The 25,654-nt window shown below is 36.3% G+C and overlaps 1 protein-coding gene and 1 pseudogene across 1 annotated transcript; both read left to right on the forward strand.

The window, feature by feature from the left end:
• The first annotated feature begins 2,695 nt into the window (after positions 1–2,695).
• On the forward strand, positions 2,696–4,985 carry LOC110763284 (OVARIAN TUMOR DOMAIN-containing deubiquitinating enzyme 5). Its single transcript, XM_021966036.2, has 3 exons — positions 2,696–3,021; positions 3,334–3,435; positions 3,738–4,985. Exons 2-3 carry the CDS (start codon positions 3,344–3,346, stop codon positions 4,606–4,608), a joined length of 963 nt encoding a protein of 320 aa, XP_021821728.2. The 5' UTR covers positions 2,696–3,021; positions 3,334–3,343; the 3' UTR covers positions 4,609–4,985.
• A 12,917-nt stretch (positions 4,986–17,902) lies between these two features.
• LOC148296730 (uncharacterized) lies at positions 17,903–18,520 on the forward strand (annotated as a pseudogene).
• Positions 18,521–25,654: the final 7,134 nt, after the last annotated feature.

Here is a 25,654-nt window from a genome sequence, read left to right on the forward strand (position 1 = left end):
GAAGAACCATTTCCATTGTAAGCCCAAACTTATTTGAGATGGGCTTTTTATTTTAATTAAGATTTGGTGGTCGAAAACCCACAACTGAAAACTGTTTACACGAAACCCAATCCTTTAATCAAATTTTTTTTTTCTTTTATCACAAAACATTCATGAGATTTAGAAAACTATCAGGTTGCATTCTTTTTGTTTTTTTCTTTATGTTATTCGTGGTTCTCATTAATATGCGTGCTCAAAAACAATCTATATCGTCTGATTACATCCAAAAATTTGTCAAATTGATGACTTGCGCATATTAAAAATTAACTTTGATTTTAAATTAAGAGATATTTGTAGAAATGTCACCTAAACTTATACATCAGTTTCAATTTGTCACCTTAAAGAAAAATTTAAGCGAAATGTCACCTTAAGTTTTCAAAATTCATGATTTGTCACCTGACTTTAACATCATCCAATTTTTCCTTCCATTTTTTAAGGGTATTTTAGTCTTTCCAAGCAAGAGGATTTACACAGCTTTATATTTAAATTATATAAAAAAGAGAGTTTACATATTAGAAAGACTAAAATACCCTTCAAAATAGATGGAAAATTGGATGATGTTAAAGTCAGGTGACAAATCATGCATTTTGAAAACTTAAGGTGACATTTTGCTTAAATTTTTCTTTAAGGTGACAAATTGAAACTGATATATAAGTTCATGTGACATTTCTACAAAAATCCCTTAAATTAATGATGTTTAAAAAAAAAATCATATGTTAATGTTTTTTTTAGGATAAGCGATTGAGGGAGGGGGCTTACACAAATATTTATTGGGTGCCTAGGGTTTCAAACTTGTACTTGTATGGGTGGAGGTTGAAGAGCTCAACGAACTTAGCTTTACTCCACTGACTATGTTATTGTTGATAATTCAAACAAAAAATGTAAATTAGCTTGGGATTCTGAAACATATGAAGAATTAAGTTTCAAAACATATAACTCATAGAGAGTTAATAACAAACAAAAATAACGAATTATATGGAAATTAGAGAAACAAAGATTTCAATAAAACCCAACATGCTTGGAAGGTTCATATTTAAATAGAGGTCTTGCAGAGACTTCATTTCACTACCTTCTTCATTTTTTTTTTATTGCTGCATTTTAGTGCATGCATTCATGCAAGCATGCATGTCTATATAACCAACAAGTTAGGGGGTGGACAAAGCATGAAGATTCACTGCAGATATGGAGACAATGATTGGCTTGCAAATTTTGGCAGATAGACAAGAAACTACTTGGAGCTCCATATGATAAATACATGGAGTATATATGATTTAACAACCTAAACAATGATAAAGTTTTATATTATTTTTCATAGAGATGGGCCATTTACATTGAGTTAAAAAATAATTATATTGTTTATGACTCACTAAACTATGAAGCATAATTGGAATTCAAATTTTATAGAGACCTCCTCAAATAACTTTTGTGGGTTTTTAGCTAAATTTTAACTGAAAAATAGGGAGCACTAAAGTCCAAGCCCATTACTTGGAGTTCTTCCATATGAATAAGCAAATGAGATACTTTATGGCGCCTCCTGTTACGAGCGAGAAACAAGCTATTTATGCCACTCCTATTACCCACTGGAAACAAGCTGTTCCCAGTACTTCCTTTTACCTGATCGAAGGAATATGTTTTCCGCACTTCCTTTTACCCATAAGAAATAATTAATTTTCTGATACCTAGTTTTACCTACTGAAAATAAGCATGTCTCAGTGCTCCTTTTTACTCGTTAGAAATACACTGGTTCCAACACCTCTTTTTACCTATTGGAAATAAGGGAAGATCCTCGCCTTATATAATTTGGCATTCATGACCCAGGCAAAGGGACCCTTCTCTAGGTTGCTACAAGCATCCAAGCAACCATTGACCCCTTTCCCTTGGCTACTGCAAGCATCCCATCCATAACCTCCTCAAACGTTTCTCTCACCTTTCTATCCTTGAAATCCTTCTTCCCTATAAAGCCCAGACAGAAGCATAACCCCAAGCCTTTACTTCATCCTCCTATCTTCAGAACTCATGAACTTCTCTAAGAATCATACCCATAAACACCATAATCTTCAAAGTCCCAAGCTATGCATTCCATCACCATAGTCAAAACGTCATTAACCACCAAAATCTCCTAAAAACCTTATTCCCAAGCTCAAGAATAGCCAACACCAAGGGAAACACATGCATTCTCATTTGCTAAACTTGTGGTCTTTAGCTCTCACACCTCATCCTCTCATGCCAAGCCCTTTTCTAATTTTGTCTCAAGCATTGAATCTCATTTCCATTTCTAGTTCAAGGAGCCAATGAGGAGTCCAAACAAAGCACTCCCTAAGATCCACTATCTTTCGGAGTGCTTTGGGTTTGGTTCTTGCACTCATAAATGGGGTACACAAAGGCTTGATGCACCTTATTTCCAGCAGCCCAGTCAAGCCTTACAACAAAAAGACAAGGAACAATCACCCAATTGTTCTTTGTATTGGTTGTTCTGGTGTATTTGTTCGTTCTTATGCGTAGTTATCGTTGAAAGCCATGTTTTCACCATATCTATCACAAGTTTTGTCACTTTAAGACTACATGAGGTAATGGGTGTGAACCGCAACGACGCTTTTTCAAATAGTGATGGTAGTGTTCATTTAGGCACTTAAGTTAATTTAGGGTTTCGTGAGCTTTGTTTGGAATTATGCTTAATGTGGTCACGTGGGGTATGATAGGTTTTTTAGCATGTTATTTTTTCCCTTCTCTTCTCTGTAACTCTTTATCTCATACCACCATCACCTCTCTAGATTCTCAAACTCTCAGTTTCAGCCGTAATCCCTAATTTCATTTCCTCAGCCCATATCTCGAAATCAAACCCTAACCCAAACTGTCATCTCTTATCTCTCATCTCTCATCTCTCACACTCTGTTTCTCTCTTAAACTCCCAGACGTCGCCGGTCAACCAGGGTCATCAACTGCAGTCTGCAAAGGGTAATCAAATTTGATTAAGACTCTCAGGTAAGTAGATTTCGTTATACATATCAGCTAAAATAAATTTGGATTTTCAGGTTCATAGTCTCAGCATGCCCAAATCGTTGGTTCAAATCCGGGAACCGAAACAGAGTCTTAATGTTAGGTTTTTTTATTGTAAAATTAGCTCTTGGTCCTTGTATATCGTGGTGTTATCTTTCATGTTTGGATTTGGTTTAGTCATGAAAATTTCTTACTTTCTTCTTTTATTAGATGTTGGGTTAGGCCAGGGTTTAGTAAGTGGGAAACTTTATGATCTTCCTGATGGATAATACTAATACTTTTCAACGTGGCTTTAAGGGTTGCTCAAATGGAGGATGCCCAAGAAGTATCTGAAACAATGTCAGACAAATCATCTGAAAATACACGGGAAACTCGCGATGAAATGCTTTCAAGGCACAGGTTGTTTGCTCATCATGTCTGCATTTTTATCAGTTGTTATCTTCTACTTATTCTTATGATGTTGTATTTGGCTGGTGGTTACATTGGTAGTGCAAATAAGATCAGTTTAACTTCTATATATTTGCATTGATGAAATTGCGTTGGTGATGCATTTTCATGTTCTCCAAGAGGTGGTTGATATAACAAGAATGACGATTTATTATATGTTCATTGAGGCTGGTGCCTTAAAAATTTTAGGTCGACCTTGTTAACTTTCCCATAGATAGTTCTGTTATTCCCCTTTGACATGTCTGCTTATACAGGAAAGAGATATCAAAACTTCAGGACAAGGAAACTGAAATGAAGAAGGCAGCTGCCAAAGGGAGCAAGGCTGAACAAAAAGCTAAGAAAAAGCAGGTGGAGGAAGAGATTTCTCGGCTTTCTGCTAAGCTTAAAGAAAAACATGCTGAAGAACTTGCTTCATTAGGTTATAGCACTAGTAATGGAACTGAGAAAGCCAAACTTGACAATTTAGTGAAAGCCATAGCTGGTGTTTCTGTCACCAGTCAACCTGACCAAGCAAAGCCCAGCAAGAGTTCAAAGAGGCGGGACAAAAGGGCTCAGCAAGATGCAGCTAGGGAGCAAAGAATTCAAGAAGAGCAGAGCAACCTAGTAAGTGATCGATTGATTGAGAGTGAGAAACTAGCGAAAAAGCTTGAACCGCTTGGTTTGACCATTAATGAAATAAAGCCCGATGGTCATTGCCTCTACCGAGCTATCCAGGATCAGCTGGCCCATCTTTCTGGAGGTTCATCACCTTACACGTACCAAGAGCTTCGAGAAATGGTGGCTGCTTATATGAGGAAGCATGCATCTGATTTTCTCCCATTTTTCTTGTCAGAGAATCCAGTAGATGGAGATTCCGGGAATTCACTTGCAGAGAGGTTTGAGAACTACTGTAAAGAAGTGGAGTCAACAGCGGCATGGGGAGGACAGCTAGAGCTTGGTGCTTTAACTCACTGCCTCAAAAAGTGTATCATGATATACTCAGGATCCTTCCCTGACGTGGAGATGGGCAAGGAGTACAAATCTGATAGCAGCAGTACTGGTTCCTCTGATTCGAGTATTATGTTGTCGTACCATAAGCATGCATTTGGGCTTGGTGAGCACTATAATTCTGTGGTCCGAATATGATCATCGAATAGCTGCCGCAACCCACGACAAAAACACACTTGGTTTGCTCATCACTTGGTTTGTAATTTGTGGTGTGAACAGGCACGTTTTGAGCCCTACATTAATTATTGATACTACAGTAGACTGGTTATATTCAGATTGGTTCTCCCTTTATGTTTTCTAAATTTTCTGGACTAAGTTTTGTAGCCAAAAGTTTAGCAATCCAGACGCTTTAGAAGCAATGTTCAATGCTGTCAAATCTGTAATTGGCGGTTTGTTCCTGATTATTGTATTATTCTGGGAGTTTTGAAAGGAATGGAATGGCATGGAAAGTTGTAATGAAAAGGGAATGAAATGAGAAAGAAAGGGAACAAAATCTTGTTTTAGTAGTTTTATCATTGTATCTCTGTTAGTTTATTCTTTTCCTTGCTATTAGTTGTGAAGATTGCAGCAGTTGACATCAAAGCAGGTATGGCTTTTATTTTGTTTATTTATCATGTAGTGTTTTTACTACTAATTTAAACTGTCATATGTTATGGTCTTTATTTGGCACTTCTTCGCTTCAACTCTCAAGGCACTGTACTCCTTTTCCTTAAAGACTCCTTGAGAATTGAAGCGAAAAAGACTCCTTTTCAGTCAGATTACTGTCACAGCTAAATATGCAAGAAGAACTACTTTGTTTTCTCAGGATTTTTTTTTTGGTTTTGTGGGTTTGATCTGCACTCTTAAACCATCGAGTTTCTTTCGACCAAAAAAAATATTGAGTCTCTTTTAAAGATTATTTATATGAGGCTGTTTATGCTTTGTCGTTGGTGTATGTAGTGCAAATGAGGTTAGAAATGGGGGAAGGAAATTTGATGCCAATGAACAACATGTGGTTTATGCCGATAAATTCGATCTTTCGGCTGACAATGGGAAACTTAGAGCACATTTGCAAGGTATGCAATGGAAGGTCATGGAATTGGAGAAGCTGTGCAAGAAAATGCAAAATCAAATGGCAAAGTTTACAAAATCAAGAGCATCAAGCCAAAAGAGAGTTTGAAATTGAACTCGCTTAGACCAGTCCAAATAACTGCATGAAAAGTTATCGCTACAGAATTTTTGTTCAGCCTATTTTCCCCCATATTATACAAAACTGGTCAATCTACTCCTCACCATCATATCTCTCGCAATTTTATCCAAGATACCATCAACTAAAATCATGTGTTGAACCTTTTGGGAGCCTCTTGGTCATATCATGCCATATTCTTTACAAAAAGTGCCCTTAAATGTTGTCAAAAGAAAGTCAAGTGTTGAGAATGCGACTTACTAAAATGAGGCGTGAAATGACAAAGGGGCCCTTAAAGGTGACTCATGTGTTCAACACGTGACTCTATTTGACGGCATCTTATTGTCAGGGTAGATTGACCAGTTTTATATAGTTCAGAGGAGGAAGGGGGAAGGGGGTATTGATAATGGGAGCTGATTTTCCCACTCCCTTTTGCTTTTTAATATTTTTTAATCAATTTTGTTCTTATCTCTTTCTTATTCTACCCTTATCCTACATTAATTTCTTTCTACTTCACTTTTTTTTTTCTCTTTATACTTAATTTTCCAACTTGCACTTAATTTTCAGTTTTTTTTTTCCTTTAATCGAGTAAGACATAATTAACAATGTATATTTGTCTAGGCAAGATTATATGGTCCACCTGCTGCAAAAACTCATGCCCCTTGAATAAACCTTGCATCAATATTGTTTTTATTTTTTTATTTTTTTATTTTTAAAAAGAAACAAGTTTTAGGTGGCCACAAGGAAAGAATAACTAGACTGAATGGCATCGTTTTGGTGCCAAGTCATTTAAAAAAATAAAGGATGCGCAGCAGACATTTCGTCGAGTAGCTGGTAGGTGTAAGACAATTTATTTTCTTAACCACAAATTGTGGTCTTCTAATCAAGTGAGGATTCGAGAGGTTTGCATGATCAGAAATAAACACAAGACTTATCAAGTTATACTTTTGTAAAAGCTGTCCTATTTGGAATACAAGAGATAACTGATTTCCTAGTTCTACATGGATTGAAACAACTACTCCTAATGCAACCAGAATAATCGACAGCTCCTTGCTGGGCAAGGCTTTGAAGTAATGCATCTATATAAAGAGGTCCCTTCTCTAGCAACAACACACGCTCAATACAGCTCTCACCCCATCTAGAGAAACAGCTTTACAGTGTTGCATAGAGAAGAAGATCCTCTCAGAAGCCAAGATGTCTGACCAAGGTTAGTGTTGAGATATAAAAGTCTAGTACAGAATTACATGTGGTATCAGAGCTCTAGGCTTTTGTTTCTTAATCTAATCCATGTTTCGACAAATCTACATATAAATTTTCTGTTTTATTTGATAAAACTGCAACATGAAGTTTTCAAAAGCATGCATATTTTATCTGTTTAAGTATGATCCAGGGCATATAGTATTACTGCTCGATCATACTGCAAAAGGTCTTTTGATCAAGTTTTTGGATCTATTGTGCAGACTAAGCAAGCCACAGCTGCTCAGTTTGTATGAGAAACCTTGAAACGACAGTTTGATCAAAAATTGCATCAGTATAAGTAGCCTTCTATATTTTTCTCTGTCCACATATGGGAATTTTATAGATTGATAACGATATTGATGGAACAATCTGAGCAACAGACTACACAAACTAGCAGGTTTTCTCTACATCCACAGATGTGAGATTTCTTATGCAGGAAGTTTTGTGCAGTTTGCTGTTTGGGATTTTGAAATATGGCTTTTTAAACCCACAGGTATAAACTGACATATTTAAGTAAAGTTTTTGGGGACAGTTTTGCTTATCTGATTTTATAAAAATCTCTACAATGAACCACAACACCATCGAAACTCTAACTGGATCAAATTACCAGAAATGGAAGCAGGATTTGGAAATATCCCTTGGTTTTCTAGACTATGATTTTGTTTTCAAAGAAGATCCTCCTCAAGAGCCTGCTGCAGAAATCAAAACCAAGTTTGCTAAATGGAATAAAGCAAATAAGATGGCAATACTAATTATGCAGAGAGCTATGGCATCATCAGTCAAAGGTAGCATTCCAAAGTCAGAAACTGCTAAGAAATATGATCGGTTCATAATTGTATATCATTTTGTACCCTTCTAGCTTATGATTTGGTTATGTTTTTGAGTTAAACTTGTGCTTTTAATCCTTTTTGTGTTTATCTTTCAGTTCATTGAGCTTTAGGTAATAATGAGGGCTTTGGATAGTAAATGATGCAATCCATGCATGTTACGGCCTAATTTGGATGAATGGATGAAGAGCTTAAAGACAAACTCAATTTTGGCTACAGTCCCCTGCCAGCCCAGTTTCGTAGGTCATATTGCAAGCTTTGTTTCAGCAATCTACATAGCTCGGATGAGGCCACATTCTTCATGCAAGTTGTTCCAATGGGTGTATACTATAACATATCCGAAATTCAGCCCCATTGGATAATTGTGGAGTCTGTTACCTAGCAAACACAGAGCCATGCTCAGGATGGATTTTATCAGCGCGCAAAATGAGTTAGCAATTTGTTTTGGCCTTAACTTCCTCCTCCGACCTTGGATTGGCCCAAATGATATATGGATGGAAAGAAGACATTCTGAACTTCAAGTTTGAGTGCTTAAAGTCTTAATTTGCTTAAGGGAAGCCCAATTCGTAAGCCCTTGAAGTTGCTAGTCATGCTGACCTCAGGATGAGCTATTATTTCTGGTTGGAAGCTTGGTCATGGTGACATGAAGATGAGCTAGGGCTGCTGGTGGGATTTATTAGTGAAGTGCATCAACCATTTCAGATTTTATAATGGAAGTGTTGTATGCATTAGTGAAGTGCATCAACCATTTCAGATTTTATAAAACAAGTGTTGTATGCATTAGCCATACTTAATTCAGATTTTCAGCTTCCTTAGGCCTATATATAGTGAGGTTTCCCAAGCTTGTAAACACACCCCAAGGGGGGGAGCTCTCAAGCACTTCTCTAGAGCTCCCTTCCCTTCTCTCCCTCAAATTCTCTTAGTTTCCCTTTGTAGTTCTCAATTGTTGTAATAAGATCATTCTATTAAATTTTCTTTGTACTAAATATCAAACACTTTTCCTTTCTCTTCTTCTAAATTCTTCAAATACTCTCTTCTCCAAACACTTCCCAAACACTTCTCCCATTTCCTTCATCAAATTCTCTAAAGCTTTCAAACACATGTTCTTCCAAAATCCTCAAAGTTCTCAAACATCTCTCTACTTCCCTTCTCTTCCAAAAGTCTCCATGTCTCAAACACTTCACAAACACATTTCTCTTCCTTCCCTAAGTTCTCAAATTCTCCAAGTTCACAAACATCCTCCAAGTTCTCAACCACTCTCTTCCAAATTCTCAAAGTTCCTAAACACTCTCTTCCAAAATCCACAAAGCTCTCAAAACACCTCTCTACTTTCTTCTCCAAATCCTCCAAGTTCTCAAACAGTCTCTTCCAAATTCCCCATGTCTTAAACACATTCCCTTCCAAAATCCTCAAAGCTCTCAAACACATGTTCTTCCAAAATTCTCTAAAGTTCCCAAACACTTTCTTCTCCCTCCTCAAAGTTCTCAAACACTTCCTTTCTTCCTCAAAGTTCTCTTAGTTTCCTTAATGTTTTCTTAGTTGTAATTTATTTTTCTTTGTTATGTAAATTCTTTTCTTAAGTTTTCAAGTTGAATTAGTTTCCAAGTTTCAATTATGGTTTTTGTTCTTATTCATTATGCTTATAAGTTAATATGCTAGTTTGAATGATTGATCACCATTTAGGCTTGCATGTTAGCTATCTTGGTTTGAATTAAGAGTATACACCATGCTTTAATTCGAATTGAACTATGAATAGGAAGAGTATGTATGGACATTCGACAACAGGGATTAGATACATGCTTGGTTGTTTAAAATGTTCTTCTATGCTTAATGGGTTCCTAATGCTTAATTTTAGGTTAGACAACAAATGATCAAATTAGGGAATTAGGAACACAAGGTTATGACCACACACCATGGCTTAATCATACATTAGCTAGAATCAATCCGTTAATCTAATTTGAACTTGGGAACTTATTTGCTTGAGTTACTTATTTCTTTCTTCCTTGTTTTATGTTCTTTGTTTTTGTTTCTATTTTGTGTAGGGAAACTAAATTGGATCATTCAATCACCAATCCCTGTGGAATCGACCTCGCACTTACATATGCTATACTACCAACGGTTCGTGCACTTGCGAGTATCACAAGTTGAGGATGCAGCTTAATCCATTTTGGTGGAGCTGTATCGACGCAACAAGTTTTTGGCGCCGTTGCCGGGGATTGGCAACATAGTTTGGTTCTATTTCTTTTCCCTACTTGTTTTATTTTTATTTTTCATTTTCATGTTTTTCTAGACAATTTCAAGTTTTAAAGTTAATGACGTTAATGGACAAGTTGTGTTTGTAGTCCAACAGAAAAGGACAATTGCCCAACAAGCAAGAGAACTGGGTTTAAGTCCCAGCTTACACAACCCATTGGTGCTTGTTGCTTTGAAGCATGGAATTGGACTTGTGTTGATTTTCCCTTTCATTTTTAGTTTTTTTATATATATTTCGTAATCCTTTAATTCCGTTTCAAGTTTTTGTATGTGTTTGTTTTAGCAATGTAAATAGCTCAATAAAAATGGAGAGAGATGGCAACTTCAAAGATAGGAAGTGTGGAGTAGTGGGAGAAGTCGCGACCTCCAAGTGCATCCATGCTCGACCTAATCGCTTCAAGGGGGAGCATTTCAATCCTTTCTCTTCTTTGAATTCTGTTTATTTTCGTAGTTGTTTTTGCCTTTTGGTCCACGAGAGTTCTTTGTTTTTCTATGCTGAATCCAACCATATAAAGAACGTAAAATTTGGACTTACGGTTGGAAAGTTATAGCCTAAAAACTGAACACAGGTCGAAGCTGAAAAACAGAGAAACGAATCTGTCCAAATGGTGATAAACGGGTGATAGAAAGTGCTGTTTGTGTTTTTCTTTGGTTTATTGGTTTGTTTCTTTTAGTACAACAATTTATGTTGTTTGTTTGAATTTGTTTAGAGTACTTAGTTCATTTTCGTTTATGGTTTGTTGTTCCATTTTATCTTAATTTGTTTTTGTTTCTTATCTTAAAAATTTTAAAAAGATTTTTCATATGAGCTGACTTATGGTAACTCCAGTGAGTACTTCCGTCAATACAGTGTCTAGGAGTTCTATAGGCGACACCTTCGGTGTCTAAGAAGTTTGGGTTTTAAGCGGGACCATTGTGACCCCTCCAACCTTCCCGGATCCCCTGGCTGTGTTTTCTGAGGCCCTTAACTGGTCATCCGTGAGTTGCTTGTATATTCGTGTGTTTTTAAATTAAGTTTATTTTTATTTTCTTTGTTTTCTTTTCTGTTGAGTCTTTGTTTTTGATTTGTTTTTGTTTTTGTTTCGTTAAGTTAGTTTATGTATTTATTTACGTGGTATGGTTAGTTAGTTTTTTTTTTCTCTGAGTGTTAAAAACAAACTTTATTTCAATTCAAACATTGCATAAAAAAAAAACAAAAACAAAAACAAAAAAAAATAAAAAAATAAAAAACAATAAAAATAAAAAACAACATCATCATCATCTTCTTCATCATCTTCTTCATCTTCTTCATCTCCATCATCATCATGGCTTGCCTCTATTTTCTCGCACTTGTAGAATCTGCAGCAGCTCCACATGGTCCTCATTTTTTCTCTGCAGTGCTTCCACGTGATGATTGGCACAGTAGAGCCGCTTCTGCAAGTCCGCCACCATAGCCTTCAAGGAAGCTATTTCCTCGCTCATCGCGGCACACTCCCTTGTCCTCGCCAGTAATCGCATGCCCAAATTGGTAGCGGAGACCGCGTGGAGCACAGTCAAATTGTGGGACTCCTCTACCGCTGCCTTATCAGACCTCTGTGCCACATGCAGATGATCTGTCGGAGTGAGCTTGCTGCTAATCATGCCTCCTAGCCGCACTGCTCTGTTCGATAGTGCCTCAGAAAAGTTCGGTATTGCCTCAGCAAAGTTTGAGGCCGTGCCGTGATGATATGTGGAGTTTGGGAAGACAGGAGTTGGAGGAGCCCTTGTCTGGGCATTCGGTGGTGCAAGTGAGAGCTCAAGGTTGAGATCATCAAGGTGAGTGCATGAGGATGCCATTTTTTTTTTTTTTCTGTTTCTGGATTTTTTGATGTTTTTCCTTGAGTTGCAGGAAGAAATGCTGGATATCATCCGCTTGCAGAGGTGTGGTTTAAATAGACATACGCTGATGAGAGAGAGAGCCAACACCATTTCGGATTTCCCGGGCATGCTCGACCTAATCGCTTCAAGGGGGAGCACCTTTACTTTACTTTACTTTTTTTCCTCCGTGTTTTCTGGTGTTTAATATTTTTGCCCGTTACTTTCATTTTCTAGAGCTTTGTGTTTTTGCTTTTCCCTTTCGGCTATCATCTTTAGTTTATTTTAGTTAGGGAAATGTGTTTTCTTTTCCGTTTGTCGTCTTTGTTTTATTTTAGTTGGGAAGTGTGTTTTCTTTTTCTTTTTCTTTTTCTTTCTGCAACCTTACTCTTTTATTTCCGAAACAAAATAGCGAAAATACAAAAACAACAAAATAAAATAAAAACAACAATAATGCAGTAGGAAATCATTTCTTCTCGGTGCTTGGTGTCTCGACCATTGGAGCTTTGAGTTTGGCCCTCTGGCTGTCCTCTTCCGGGGCTTCACGCACAGCTTCTTGGGGCTCATCACTTGAGCTCCCAAAGATCGCAATCTTAGCTTGAGCGTAACTACTCTCGCGATCTGCTTGTTTGCGTTTACCCGGTCTGTCTAGGTCTTCCAACTGTTTTCGCATGTCGCGAGAGTACAACTCTACCATCTTTGATAGGTTTCTATTCTCGTCCCGCAATATTTCTAGCTGGTGTCGATTCACCTCCACTATCCTTGACCTCTCCCTTTTCAAGCTTTTTATAGCAGTCTGACACTCCTCAACCATACTTCGCTCCGCCGCCAACTGACCTTTCAGCACCTCTACCTCATGGGACTTCGCAAGTAGGCGATGACCCAAACTTGCGACTGTTGCCGTACTCTGCACGCTCAGTGCCAGGGCATCGCTCACGACCCGGTTGTCATCCCTTGTCCCCAGAACACGTATATCTTTAGGAGTCACCAGATTTCTGCCCACTCCAATGGCAACATCGTTGTCCAGGAGTATTGAGTCAGTTACTGTCACAGGCCCCCGTGCGGAAGCAAAGTAGGGCATCCATACTGGTGCCGCTGCTTGGCCTCGTGTCTGAGTCGGTGGAGCTAGGTTGAGATCCAACGAAAATGGGTAGTTAGAGGCCATTTGATTTCTCACTCTCTTTTCTTTCTTTCTTTCTTTTCTCTTTTGTGTGTTTCTGAGTTTGCGTTTTTTTTTTCACCCTTTCTTATAGACTTAGTCTTTGACAAACCCTAGCCATTGCAGCATCTGAGCATTTTCTGAATCTCCAGCATTCCTTGAGTCCCACAACCTTCTCGCCTTCCAACCATACCCAACTCATTTATCACGACGTGTCTTTTCTGAACGAACGCGTTCAGTAAAGTCTTCGCGCCTTTCCATGAGCCCGTAATTTTTGCTTGTGGAGTCTGCGGCGCCTCTATGTGTCGACACGTGTCTCACCCTGTCTGTTGGTCCCTTACACTGAACCGAGACATCATGACCCATGTTAAAATCCCGCTCTTTGTGTTGCTATTCATGGTTCGATAGTTTGTTTTTACAAAACTAAATAATAATAAAAAGCTGGAAATGAAAACAAATTGTGGGTCGGGTTTCACTTTAGTTTGGGTTTCAAAGTGGGTTAAATTCACCGTGGTTTGTGTTTCGAAATTGTGGGCTTTGGGCTTCAAAATTTTTTTGGGTTTCGGAATTGTGTGATTAGGGTTTACTGTTTCATTTTTTTTGTTTGTTTGTTTGTTTGTGTTGTAATTTTTATTTTATAATTATTTTGTTTTTGTTTTCTTTTGTGATTTTGTGATTTTTTATTTATTTGCTTTAATACCTTTCATTTGTTGTTATGACATTGTTTGTGGCTAATTTTTAAACATTGAGGACAATGCTCATTTCTAGGTTTGGGGGTATTGGAGTTTAGCAAGTAAACTTGGTTTTTCTTAAAAAAAAAATTAAAAAAAATTTAAATTTCTTTCTTGTTTTGAATCTTGTTTTGTTTAGTCACTTTCTGAACACATTTGATGGGATTGTGATAAATGTTGCATGACTTAAATAAAAAATTGAATTTTATTTATTATTTATTTTTTTCCTTGTAAATTTTTATTGTAAAAAATAATAATTAATTAATTAATTAATTTGGCATCGTTCTAGCATGACATGTTCGAAACCTTCTTTGCACTTGCCATTTGTTTCATAATTTTCCAATTAAAGGATTTGCATGATCTAAAGAATTGTATCAAGCATAAATTAGACTTATATAACCATATAATGTGAGCTTTTGAGCCTTGTGCTTCATTTCATGAGTGTTATACACATACTCTTATTTTCTTGTCATCAAAGTTGTTGTTTGATCTCATTATTCATTGATTTGGTTGAACACTTAAAAGTCATTCATTCTTATGCAATTTGACTTCATGACATTTTAAGAAGTGATATTAAGGCCTTCTTTGGATCGTTTGTGCCTTTCAAGCTAACCTTATGCATGCTTAAGCATGATTTTCCATTGTTTACCATTTTGAGCCTACATGTAAACCTTTTCTTTCATTTTACCAATTATATTTCCTCGCCTTAGCCCGAAAAACAAATATTTACCTTTCTAAGGAATTCATGAGCTCTAATTCGGATGTGTTTTTCATGCTAAGTTTGGGAAGGGATATTACATAAAAAAATAAAAAATAAAATAAAATTCACTCAATTGGTGAAAGAAAAGAAAAGAAAAGAGAAAAATTGTGATTAAGTGGTGGTTGAATGAAATTTCATTTTTGGGTTTCATTTTTGGGCCTTCTAAATAAATTGGTGTTTGTTCAATTCAAGGAAAGGAGTATGAATAATTGTAAATGAAGGTATAAGGAGTTTTGATCGTGTAAAAGAAAAAATCTAATCGTGATGATTCGAAGTCTTGCAAACAATTGTTTTATGCTCTTATATTTTGAGTTCCTTGGACTTTGTTTTATCCATACCTTTCATTTCTTACTCACCTTACACCCTTGGCCCCATTACAACCTATGTTAAAGACCTAAATTGATCTTAAATGTCATGTGGTTGAATTGCATTTATTTTTCTACTTTTAAGTGTTTGGCATCCTTCTTGAGATCATATTAATGCAAGTTCTTCATCTTTCTATTGCGAGTTAAGTCCCTTATGGTTTAACTCTAATCTCATGTTTATAACTGAGTGTTGCATTGTAGCCCTCTTCCGAGTGATTCATTTGTGAGAGGACAATTTTGGTGAGATTTGAAGTTGAATTTGTGCTTTGTATGATTTTTGAAATTATGTGGAAACTAAGATTGGAGAATTTGTTGCATTTGGCTATCACACTATACACTTTGAGCATGTTGTGTTTTGAACTTTGCCACCTTGTAAATAATGTCTAAAATTGAGTTTTTATTGTTAAAACTTTTGAGTCATGTGCATGAGTCATTTCTCTTCAGAAAATGTTCGGAATGATGGTTTTGAGTTTTTATTTTTTTATTTTATTTTTTTTTATTTTTGTTTTGTTTTTGTAATTATTTTTGTTTTTGTTTTTGTGTTTCGTTTATTTTGCTTAAAGACTAACAAATCTAATAAGTTTTCTAACCACTTTGTTTTGTAGAGTTAGTAAAACGTTTGTGGGTATCGTTTCTGTTAAACCCTCAGGAGACACAACTCCTCCTACTAGGGATGCCTAGAGGTTTAAAGGCTTGTTGCATTCGCTCAATGCAATCGAGTTACCTACGAAAGTGGTCTAGTTAACTTCTTGTTTTGTTTTTAACTTTGTTTTGTGTTGTTTTGCTCGAGGACTAGCAAAATCTAGGTTTGGGGGTATTTGATCGGTTCATAATTGTATATCATTTTGTACCCTTCTAGCTTATGATTTGGTTATGTTTTTGAGTTAAACTTGTGCTTTTAATCCTTTTTGTGTTTATCTTTCAGTTCATTGAGCTTTAGGTAATAATGAGGGCTTTGGATAGTAAATGATGCAATCCATGCATGTTACGGCCTAATTTGGATGAATGGATGAAGAGCTTAAAGACAAACTCAATTTTGGCTACAGTCCCCTGCCAGCCCAGTTTCGTAGGTCATATTGCAAGCTTTGTTTCAGCAATCTACATAGCTCGGATGAGGCCACATTCTTCATGCAAGTTGTTCCAATGGGTGTATACTATAACATATCCGAAATTCAGCCCCATTGGATAATTGTGGAGTCTGTTACCTAGCAAACACAGAGCCATGCTCAGGATGGATTTTATCAGCGCGCAAAATGAGTTAGCAATTTGTTTTGGCCTTAACTTCCTCCTCCGACCTTGGATTGGCCCAAATGATATATGGATGGAAAGAAGACATTCTGAACTTCAAGTTTGAGTGCTTAAAGTCTTAATTTGCTTAAGGGAAGCCCAATTCGTAAGCCCTTGAAGTTGCTAGTCATGCTGACCTCAGGATGAGCTATTATTTCTGGTTGGAAGCTTGGTCATGGTGACATGAAGATGAGCTAGGGCTGCTGGTGGGATTTATTAGTGAAGTGCATCAACCATTTCAGATTTTATAATGGAAGTGTTGTATGCATTAGTGAAGTGCATCAACCATTTCAGATTTTATAAAACAAGTGTTGTATGCATTAGCCATACTTAATTCAGATTTTCAGCTTCCTTAGGCCTATATATAGTGAGGTTTCCCAAGCTTGTAAACACACCCCAAGGGGGGGAGCTCTCAAGCACTTCTCTAGAGCTCCCTTCCCTTCTCTCCCTCAAATTCTCTTAGTTTCCCTTTGTAGTTCTCAATTGTTGTAATAAGATCATTCTATTAAATTTTCTTTGTACTAAATATCAAACACTTTTCCTTTCTCTTCTTCTAAATTCTTCAAATACTCTCTTCTCCAAACACTTCCCAAACACTTCTCCCATTTCCTTCATCAAATTCTCTAAAGCTTTCAAACACATGTTCTTCCAAAATCCTCAAAGTTCTCAAACATCTCTCTACTTCCCTTCTCTTCCAAAAGTCTCCATGTCTCAAACACTTCACAAACACATTTCTCTTCCTTCCCTAAGTTCTCAAATTCTCCAAGTTCACAAACATCCTCCAAGTTCTCAACCACTCTCTTCCAAATTCTCAAAGTTCCTAAACACTCTCTTCCAAAATCCACAAAGCTCTCAAAACACCTCTCTACTTTCTTCTCCAAATCCTCCAAGTTCTCAAACAGTCTCTTCCAAATTCCCCATGTCTTAAACACATTCCCTTCCAAAATCCTCAAAGCTCTCAAACACATGTTCTTCCAAAATTCTCTAAAGTTCCCAAACACTTTCTTCTCCCTCCTCAAAGTTCTCAAACACTTCCTTTCTTCCTCAAAGTTCTCTTAGTTTCCTTAATGTTTTCTTAGTTGTAATTTATTTTTCTTTGTTATGTAAATTCTTTTCTTAAGTTTTCAAGTTGAATTAGTTTCCAAGTTTCAATTATGGTTTTTGTTCTTATTCATTATGCTTATAAGTTAATATGCTAGTTTGAATGATTGATCACCATTTAGGCTTGCATGTTAGCTATCTTGGTTTGAATTAAGAGTATACACCATGCTTTAATTCGAATTGAACTATGAATAGGAAGAGTATGTATGGACATTCGACAACAGGGATTAGATACATGCTTGGTTGTTTAAAATGTTCTTCTATGCTTAATGGGTTCCTAATGCTTAATTTTAGGTTAGACAACAAATGATCAAATTAGGGAATTAGGAACACAAGGTTATGACCACACACCATGGCTTAATCATACATTAGCTAGAATCAATCCGTTAATCTAATTTGAACTTGGGAACTTATTTGCTTGAGTTACTTATTTCTTTCTTCCTTGTTTTATGTTCTTTGTTTTTGTTTCTATTTTGTGTAGGGAAACTAAATTGGATCATTCAATCACCAATCCCTGTGGAATCGACCTCGCACTTACATATGCTATACTACCAACGGTTCGTGCACTTGCGAGTATCACAAGTTGAGGATGCAGCTTAATCCATTTTGGTGGAGCTGTATCGACGCAACAAAATACTATGAGGCAATTGCACAGAGGTTTAAGGAATCAGAGAAAGCAGTCAAAAGCACTTTGCTGAACAGGTTGATAGACATGAAGTATGATGGACAAGGCTGTGTGAGGGTTCACATTCTGAATCTGATTGACATAGGAACAAAATTGCAGGAACTGGAGATGACAGTTGATGAGGATATGATGGTGCACTTTGCTTTGAATTCATTACCAAAGGATTTCAAGTCCCTTAAAGAAACCTATATTGCTCAGAAGGAATGCTAGACATTGAATGATTCGATCACCATCTGTGTTCATCAGGAACACAACATCATAAGGGAAAGAGGAGCAAAAATGGTGAACTTGGTTCAGACCAAGGAGAATAAGGAAAATAGGAACAATGCCATGATTGGAAAAGGAAAAAGTGGCAACACTGAAAAGTATCTGAAACCATTGACTGGGATGAAATGTTTTTTCTGCAAGAAACCAAGGCACATGAAGAAAGAATGCAGAAAGTACAAAAAGTGGTTGGACAAGCAGCAAACTAAAGGTAACTGTGAACAGCTCCTTGATGGGCAAGGCTTTCGAGTAATGCATCTATATAAAGAGGTCCCTTCTCTAGCAACAACACATGCTCAATACAGCTCTCACCCCATCCAGAGAAATAGCTTTACAGTGTTGCATAGAGAAGAAGATCCTCTTAGAAGCCAAGATGTTTGACTAAGGTTAGTGTTGAGATATAAAAGTCTAGTACAGAATTACAGTAGGTGCCTCCAAGGGGTCGCACCAGCAGCCATTTCCGTGGCTAACAAAGCCCCATAGTGGCTACGTCACTGCCTAATACCCAACACATAAACTAACTCAAAAACAAAAACAAAACATGATAAACTCTCAAAAAATTTCTCATTCTTATATGGCAACCCAAAGTTCCACTACTACCTGGAAAAAAGCCTATTAAGCGTAAGATCTTAGTAAGAAACACTGCTATTAGTTCATTGATAGCTTGTATCCAGGGCATAAAGGGTGACGTCAAAACATATTTCAATGGGGTACTTTACCATGAGATGACACATAAATGGCAGTGTCATGGAAATCGCGTCAAGCTCTAGGTGGATTGATATAAGGGATTGCAGACTGTGTGAGGTTGAAGGCGGATTATGTGCCCAATAGGTGGGCAAAACCGAGTGAAGGTCAAAGTTGGAAACAAGGTTCTTCAGTGGCTACAAGGTTCCTGGAGTATTGCAATGGTCTTCAACAACAACAAGGGTCTGTGGCTGAACTGAACAAGAAGATGAGAGATGGCTAAAGTGACAACTTCTTTGGATTCACGCTCTAACTTCGTTTATAATTTTTAATTTTTTTCGTTTAACTTTTCTTTATTTTAGTTATCAAAACGTTAATCTAGGGTAAGGATATAATAGGAAAGATAAGATAAAAAAACAAAATTGATTAAAACATATTAAAAAGCAAAAGGGAGTGTAAGTGGAGAAAATGAGAGTGGGAAATATCTACATATAATCTGAGGAGAAAATATCATTTGACTCTAATGTTAAACAAAAACTCATTTTCTGACAATAAATTAAATAGAGATATTTAGTCATATATCCATTCTTAGTACTAAAACTATAAATAAACCATACACCATTTAATTTCTATAAACAAACCCAAAAAAACACCCAAATAATGACATCTGGCCATATTGAATTTAATTTTAATTATTAAATTCCTTTGATGCCCTATTGAGTGTTTTGGATTTTTTTATGAGGTTTTGGGGTTGGGTTTGTTTTAAAAAATCAATGGTAGTTTTGTAATTTAAAAGAAGTTAAAATCCTTTTTATTCTATTGTAAATGGGCTTTGAGTGTGTTTCTAAAGTCCATTTCATATGGGATTTTTTTTTATAATTTGAGCTCCTATATGTGTATTCAATTAAGATTTTAAAAGAGTTGAATGGAGTTATAAAGTTTATAGAGTTAAATGTAGTTCAATTGATTTCTATCAACTCCACATAGAGTTTGATTGAATTCCTAGATTGATTTTGATGGTGTTTGTTAGAGTTTTGTCGTAGATTTTAAAAGAGTTGATTAGAGTTCTAAATATTTTTTTTTTATTTTTTTTTTATATTTGGTTTGTTTATCGTTTTTCTAGATTTTCAAAAGAGAAAAGTACCTTTACAACCAAATAAGAAAAGGGCATCCAAAGAAAATAGATTTTCTAGATTTTTTTTTTGGGTTATAAGGTGTTTTTCCTTTTCCTTGTTGCATTTATAATGTTACTAGATAATACATGCAATCTTTAATTAGTTCATAAGAAAAAATAAATATATGAAGATAATTTTTTTCCTTTTGGCATGGACTAGATATATATATATATATATATACCAGGTACTGGCCCAGACTCTTAAGAGCAAAATTTTTCTCAATCAATTTTTAGCTTTCGAGCGGAAGGTAGTGTAGAGACGTAGAGAATAAACATAATTATTATGAGGAATTCAAACATACAAAGCCAAAACCAAGGATAATAATATAGAGAAATTAAATACGATATCAAACGTAGTATCATTAATATTCAACAAACTTACATAGAAGCAGGGAAAGCAGTAGTGCTTAACAGAAGCTTCGCAGAAGCAGCACTTGAAAACACTCAAAAACACTCCAAAACACACAAAACACAAAGTTTATTTTCTGCTTGAGAGGCGATCTTTTTCGGTGCTTCGCAAAGGAGGAGAAGCCCTTCATTTAAAGCCTCATGGCTGTTGACGTGTCAATTAGAGGCAGAAGATCACAAAGCAGTCTACAGTAGAGCGGCATCTTCACTTTAATGATTCTGTCCGAACATTCACGCAAACGGCCAAAAAAGGAAAAAGGCAGACTCTTACAAAAGGCAAATAAAACAGAGTAAAAGCAGGAACGTCTTGCTTTTACCAGAAAAACGTAAAAGTAAAAAGCTTTATCACAAATTACAGTAAACACAAATTGTCTTCTTATCAGACATAATATTACTTGGGCCCACCATAAAGATCCGAATGGAGATCTGGATGAAAGTGGTCAAGCATGTCTTCATTAGCAAAAGGGTCCACCTCATCTTCAGGTTGAGTGGCGGAAGCTGATGCCATCGACTCGTCATCTAAATCCAGGATCTCGAGGACTTTCTTTTTCAAATCTTCTTTTGATGAAGAAGAGCCTGGCTGATCTATCAGCATCTGTAGCCTTTGCGAAACACTTAGACTGGCAGAAGAAGTGACCAAAGGCTGAGCAGCAACAAGATCAAAGGAGGGAATAATTGCTGGGGTAATCTTGACAGGAACTAAGTGGTCTCTTGTGAATTTGTCCCACCAACGAATTAAGATGCTTCGGACTAAGTTAGGAATATAGGTCCATTCTTCATCAATGTCTTCCGAGATGACATATTCCCATTTTAATATCCAAGGTAGCTCATACATTATCATGAACCACATGAACAAAGTCCTTTGATCAGGATGATTCTTATTCCATTTACAAAATTTCATTTGAAAAGACTCCTTAATTTCAGGAGGAAGGTATTCCATAGTAGGACCCCAGATAAGGAAAAAGCTCTTGAACCAATTTGGGAGTTCTTTCAGAACCCGAAGCTTAAATTGGATGAACCAAGTATGAGAATAGTTTTGATTTTGAAAACATAAGACATATTCCCATGCTTTTTTATAATCCCAGAAATTATATGAATATGGCCTAATTTCAGGATGGATAAATCTTTTAGCCCTTTTAGGGCTAGGACCCCATTCTTCCAAGGAAATAACATTTAGAATTTGGATTTTGGAAAAGGCTATTGTGTTGGTATTTTCACCTCTATGACGATGAACTATATTAACAGATTTAGTTTCAATTAGGAGAGTTTCATAGAATAGACGGGGCTTATTTAAGGGAGGAAGGTTATCCCTTAAATATTTTTCAGCTAGAAAATTCGGATGTTTGTCCAGATCATTCATTTCAATAATTGCTACAGACATATTCATATACTCACGGAATGGATTTTCAGCAATCTGCTTCTCCTTACCCTTATTATATGGAGAAGAAGTCATCAAGGGCTTTGGATCAGTCGGGGAAGACCTAGCAAGAGCTCCTGAAGAGCTCCTACTTGGAGTCATTTGTCCGGAACTCCTGGTTCGCACCCTGCAAAAATTCTCGAGTTAAGAAATCAGGGAGCGCATTAGTTTCACCTTTAATAAATTCAATATCAAAATCGAAAGCAGATAGTATTCCTTGCCATCTTGCGAAAATTTGTTTTGATGCTAAATTTTTTACATCTTTAAACAGAATGTCTTTTGCAGCCTTGCAATCCACTCTTATCAGGAATTTTTTATTTAAAAGATCACTCTCGAATTTAGAAACAGCATGGACTATGGCTAGCATTTCTTTCTTAACAGTAGAATAATTCTTTTGAGCCGGTTTCCAAACTCCAGAAGTGAATCTAACCAGTTGTTCTGAATTATTGACCTTCTGTTTTAGGATTCCTCCATACCCGATTTCTGAAGCATCTGTTTCTACTATTTTAAAGGCTTCGGGGTTGGCTAAGGCTAAGCAAGGAAGTTCTTTGACTTTAATTTTCAACCTTCTTACCGCTTTAGTGTGTTCTTCTAACCAGGGAGTTGGGTTCTTTTTCAACCTTTGGTATAACAATTTTGAATCTTGAGCCAAATCTTTATAAAAATCTTTTATATAATTAAGACTTCCTAAGAACCTTTGTAACTGTTGCTTGTCCCTTATCTCATCAGGGAATTTTTCAGCAAAGGATATTGCTCGATCAATAGGAACTATCAGTCCCTTATTAATATTGTGTCCCAAAAAACGAATCTTTGAAGAAAATAATTTCATTTTCTTTGCCGAAACCACTAATCCTGCATGCTTCACAACTCTCAAAAAGATATTCAGATGTTTAAAGTGTTGTTCTAAAGAATTAGAATAAACCAAAACATCATCAATATAAACAATGGTGAAAGCTGTGTAAGGATTAAATATATCATTCATAATATTTTGAAACTCAGAGGGAGCATTTTTTAGACCAAACGGTAAAACATTCCATTCGTAATGTCCGAAGGGGACATTAAAGGCTGTTTTGTACCTGTCTTTTTCCGCAATTTGAATTTGCCAATATCCCGATTTCATATCAAATTTAGAAAAAATTACTGCCTTATTCAATCTATCCAAAAGGTCCTTTTTATTAGGAATTGGATATCTAACCCATTTTAAGGATTTATTAAGAGGTTTGTAGTTTATCACCAATCTAGGTACCCCTCTTTCTAATTCTGCTGCGTTTTCTACATAGAAGGCAGAACAGCTCCAGGGAGATGAGCTTTTCCTAATTAACTTTTTCCCTAATAAATCTTGAATTTCAGATTTACAAATTTCCATTAGCCTAGCATTCATTTGAATTGGCCTAGCTTTGGTTGGGATTTTCTTTTCATCAAAATCAGGCTCATACGGCAATTCCACTATGTGTTTTTTCCTATTCCAAAAAGCATTGGGTATTTCGGCACAAACTTGATTTTCAAACATCTTTTGGACTTCTTCTACCTTTTCTTTTACCCTATTGTCTTGCAGTTGTTCCTCTATTCTTTTGTACTGCAATTCTTCTTTCAGGTGATATAGATAACTTTCTTTCTTCTTTATCTTTTCTTGAATTTCATTAATATACTTATGCTTGGGTGGTTGAGAGAACCTAAAGACTATAGGTTGACCCTCTACCTCAGTTCTTATTCCCTCTTCAGAAACAGAGAAAGGATAAAGCATATTAATGAAAGGGGTTCCTAATATCAGGGACTGGTTTAATCCTTTCACCAAGACAAAAGGGGTTTCAAAGCAAATTCCTTGATTAAGTACAGCAGCGTTAGATAATTTAAACTGAATCCCCATCCTTTGACTATTGACTGCTGTGTGTAGGACTTGGGTAGTTTTCTGAAAATACCTCGTTGGTACAACACCTTCATTTATACAATTAAGATCGGCTCCAGTGTCTATCAGCCCTTCAACAGTAAACTTGTAGGTTTTATTAATAACAATAGTTATCATTGCATACCATTTTTGTGATATTACCTTATCTATGCTATTAATGAATCTCATAGTATTAACTTGTTCTTCCTGTAGGGTTTCTCTTGTTACAGGTTCTATTTTCTCTTGAAATTCTTCCATTAGGTTTTCGAATTCTAATTGCTCAGATTTTTCTTCTGTATCTTTTTCTGAAAAAGGACGATAGAGTTCTAAAACTCTAACCCTATTTTTTAACTCTCTAAGTTCTTCTTTCACATCATGGACTTCGCACTGAAGGTCGTTGAGCGTAGGTTCCTTTTTATGAATTTTATCATTCATTCTGTTTACTATAGTCTAAAAACTATAGTTTTCAACTGGTTGTCTTACATTAGCTATGGCCGGTTGGGGATTATTTGGTCCGGTTCTAGCTAGCGAGATATAACTTTCCAAAGCTTCTCTCTTCTTTTCTGGATCTTCTATTTTATCAATTAAGTCTACTATTAGACTTTCTTCTTTTGTTAAGACACATATTCTCAGATCTTTAAATTGACAGGCGCACTCTTCCTCGCTACCTGAGCTAGTCTCAGTATCTGATTCAAACAATTCTTCATTTTCTAGTTGGGCTAGTTCGTCATCACTATCTTGTTCAGAACTAGATGAATTAAGCATTATTTGGCAAAGCTGTTGCTTAAGGTCTTCACTAATGCTTAGGTTACTGATTTTATCCTTCATTTTGCACTCAGATTTATAATGTCCTACTTTTCCACACTTATAGCATGTAGGGACAGCTCCTTTCTTTCCTTTACTAGCCTTTTTGCTGGTATCTCCTGTGTATTTCCTTTTTCTGAAAGTTCTATATGGCTTCTTAGGTTCAGACTTATATTTCTCGTAATTTTAGTCTTACGCCCCCCAAATTTCTTTCCCTTCTTGTATGTTTTATGTGAATATGATTTTATTGGTTCAAAACCAAATTGTTCACAAAAGTCACCTAATTCCTTTTTTCCTAGGGCCTTTTGCTTATCAAGCTGTTTTCTTAATTTCATATCTGTGCAAAGAGCTAATCCTTCTGCGCAGATTTCAGAGGACAATTCCCCATAGGTGTAAGACCCATAAGGAATGACACCACCATTTTTCTCTTTAATTCTATTCCTAACCTTTTCAGCGAATAGAAGTGGCAATCCTGAAAGAAATTTCTCTTTCCAAAAGTCAGCATTACAGTCTTGCCTAGTGAACACCTTGGAGTAAAACACGTCATTATACCACCTAAAATGGGACAAGGTAGGACACTTAAGGTTCATTAAGAGTTCTCTAGACCTGTCGTGCTGTAATTCTGTAGTTCCTACAAAATGTAGAGTAATTGTGTAAATTAGTGAATTTACCGCATCTTCCTGGTAAATGTTTTCACTTTTGATTAATCCAGTTACTGGGTCTTGTACATTCTGCTGACCAATAGCCACCTGGGCGTTCAAGATTTGGGCTCTTGCTGAGTCGCTTAGGTGGAAATCCCACCATCCTTTTAATTGACCTACAAAGCCTGCGATGATAGCTTCAGCCACCCTCTTATCTCCATTTCCTTTTATCTTAGAGGCTGTAGCGTACATCATCATATGTTTCATTGCATTAATGATCTGATATTCCGTTAGACCATCAATATTCCATTCTACTATGGAGCTTCCATCATACTGAGCGGAATTCCACATTCCATCTTCCTCAAACTGTAAATCTACTGGAGTGGGTCTGGGGTAGTAATTTCTTGTTTTAGCAGTTTGAGTGAATTTCTTTTCATTTGTTAACTTATTAATTTCAGGTCGTTCTTCCTTAAACATCGTTTCAAGGTCTTCTATTTCTCCT

Source organism: Prunus avium, chromosome 2 (assembly GCF_965620075.1).
Source record: "Prunus avium chromosome 2, drPruAviu1.hap1.1, whole genome shotgun sequence".
In the NCBI taxonomy this organism is placed as follows: Eukaryota; Viridiplantae; Streptophyta; class Magnoliopsida; order Rosales; family Rosaceae; genus Prunus; species Prunus avium.

What these genes read in the sequence shown, in the direction of transcription:
- LOC110763284 (XM_021966036.2), top strand. Translation starts at nt 3,344, where the DNA reads ATGGAGGATGCCCAAGAAGTATCTGAAACAATGTCAGACAAATCATCT. An exon ending in GAAATGCTTTCAAGGCACAG is followed by an intron (nt 3,436 to 3,737) that starts GTTGTTTGCTCA and finishes CTGCTTATACAG; the next exon opens with GAAAGAGATATCAAAACTTC.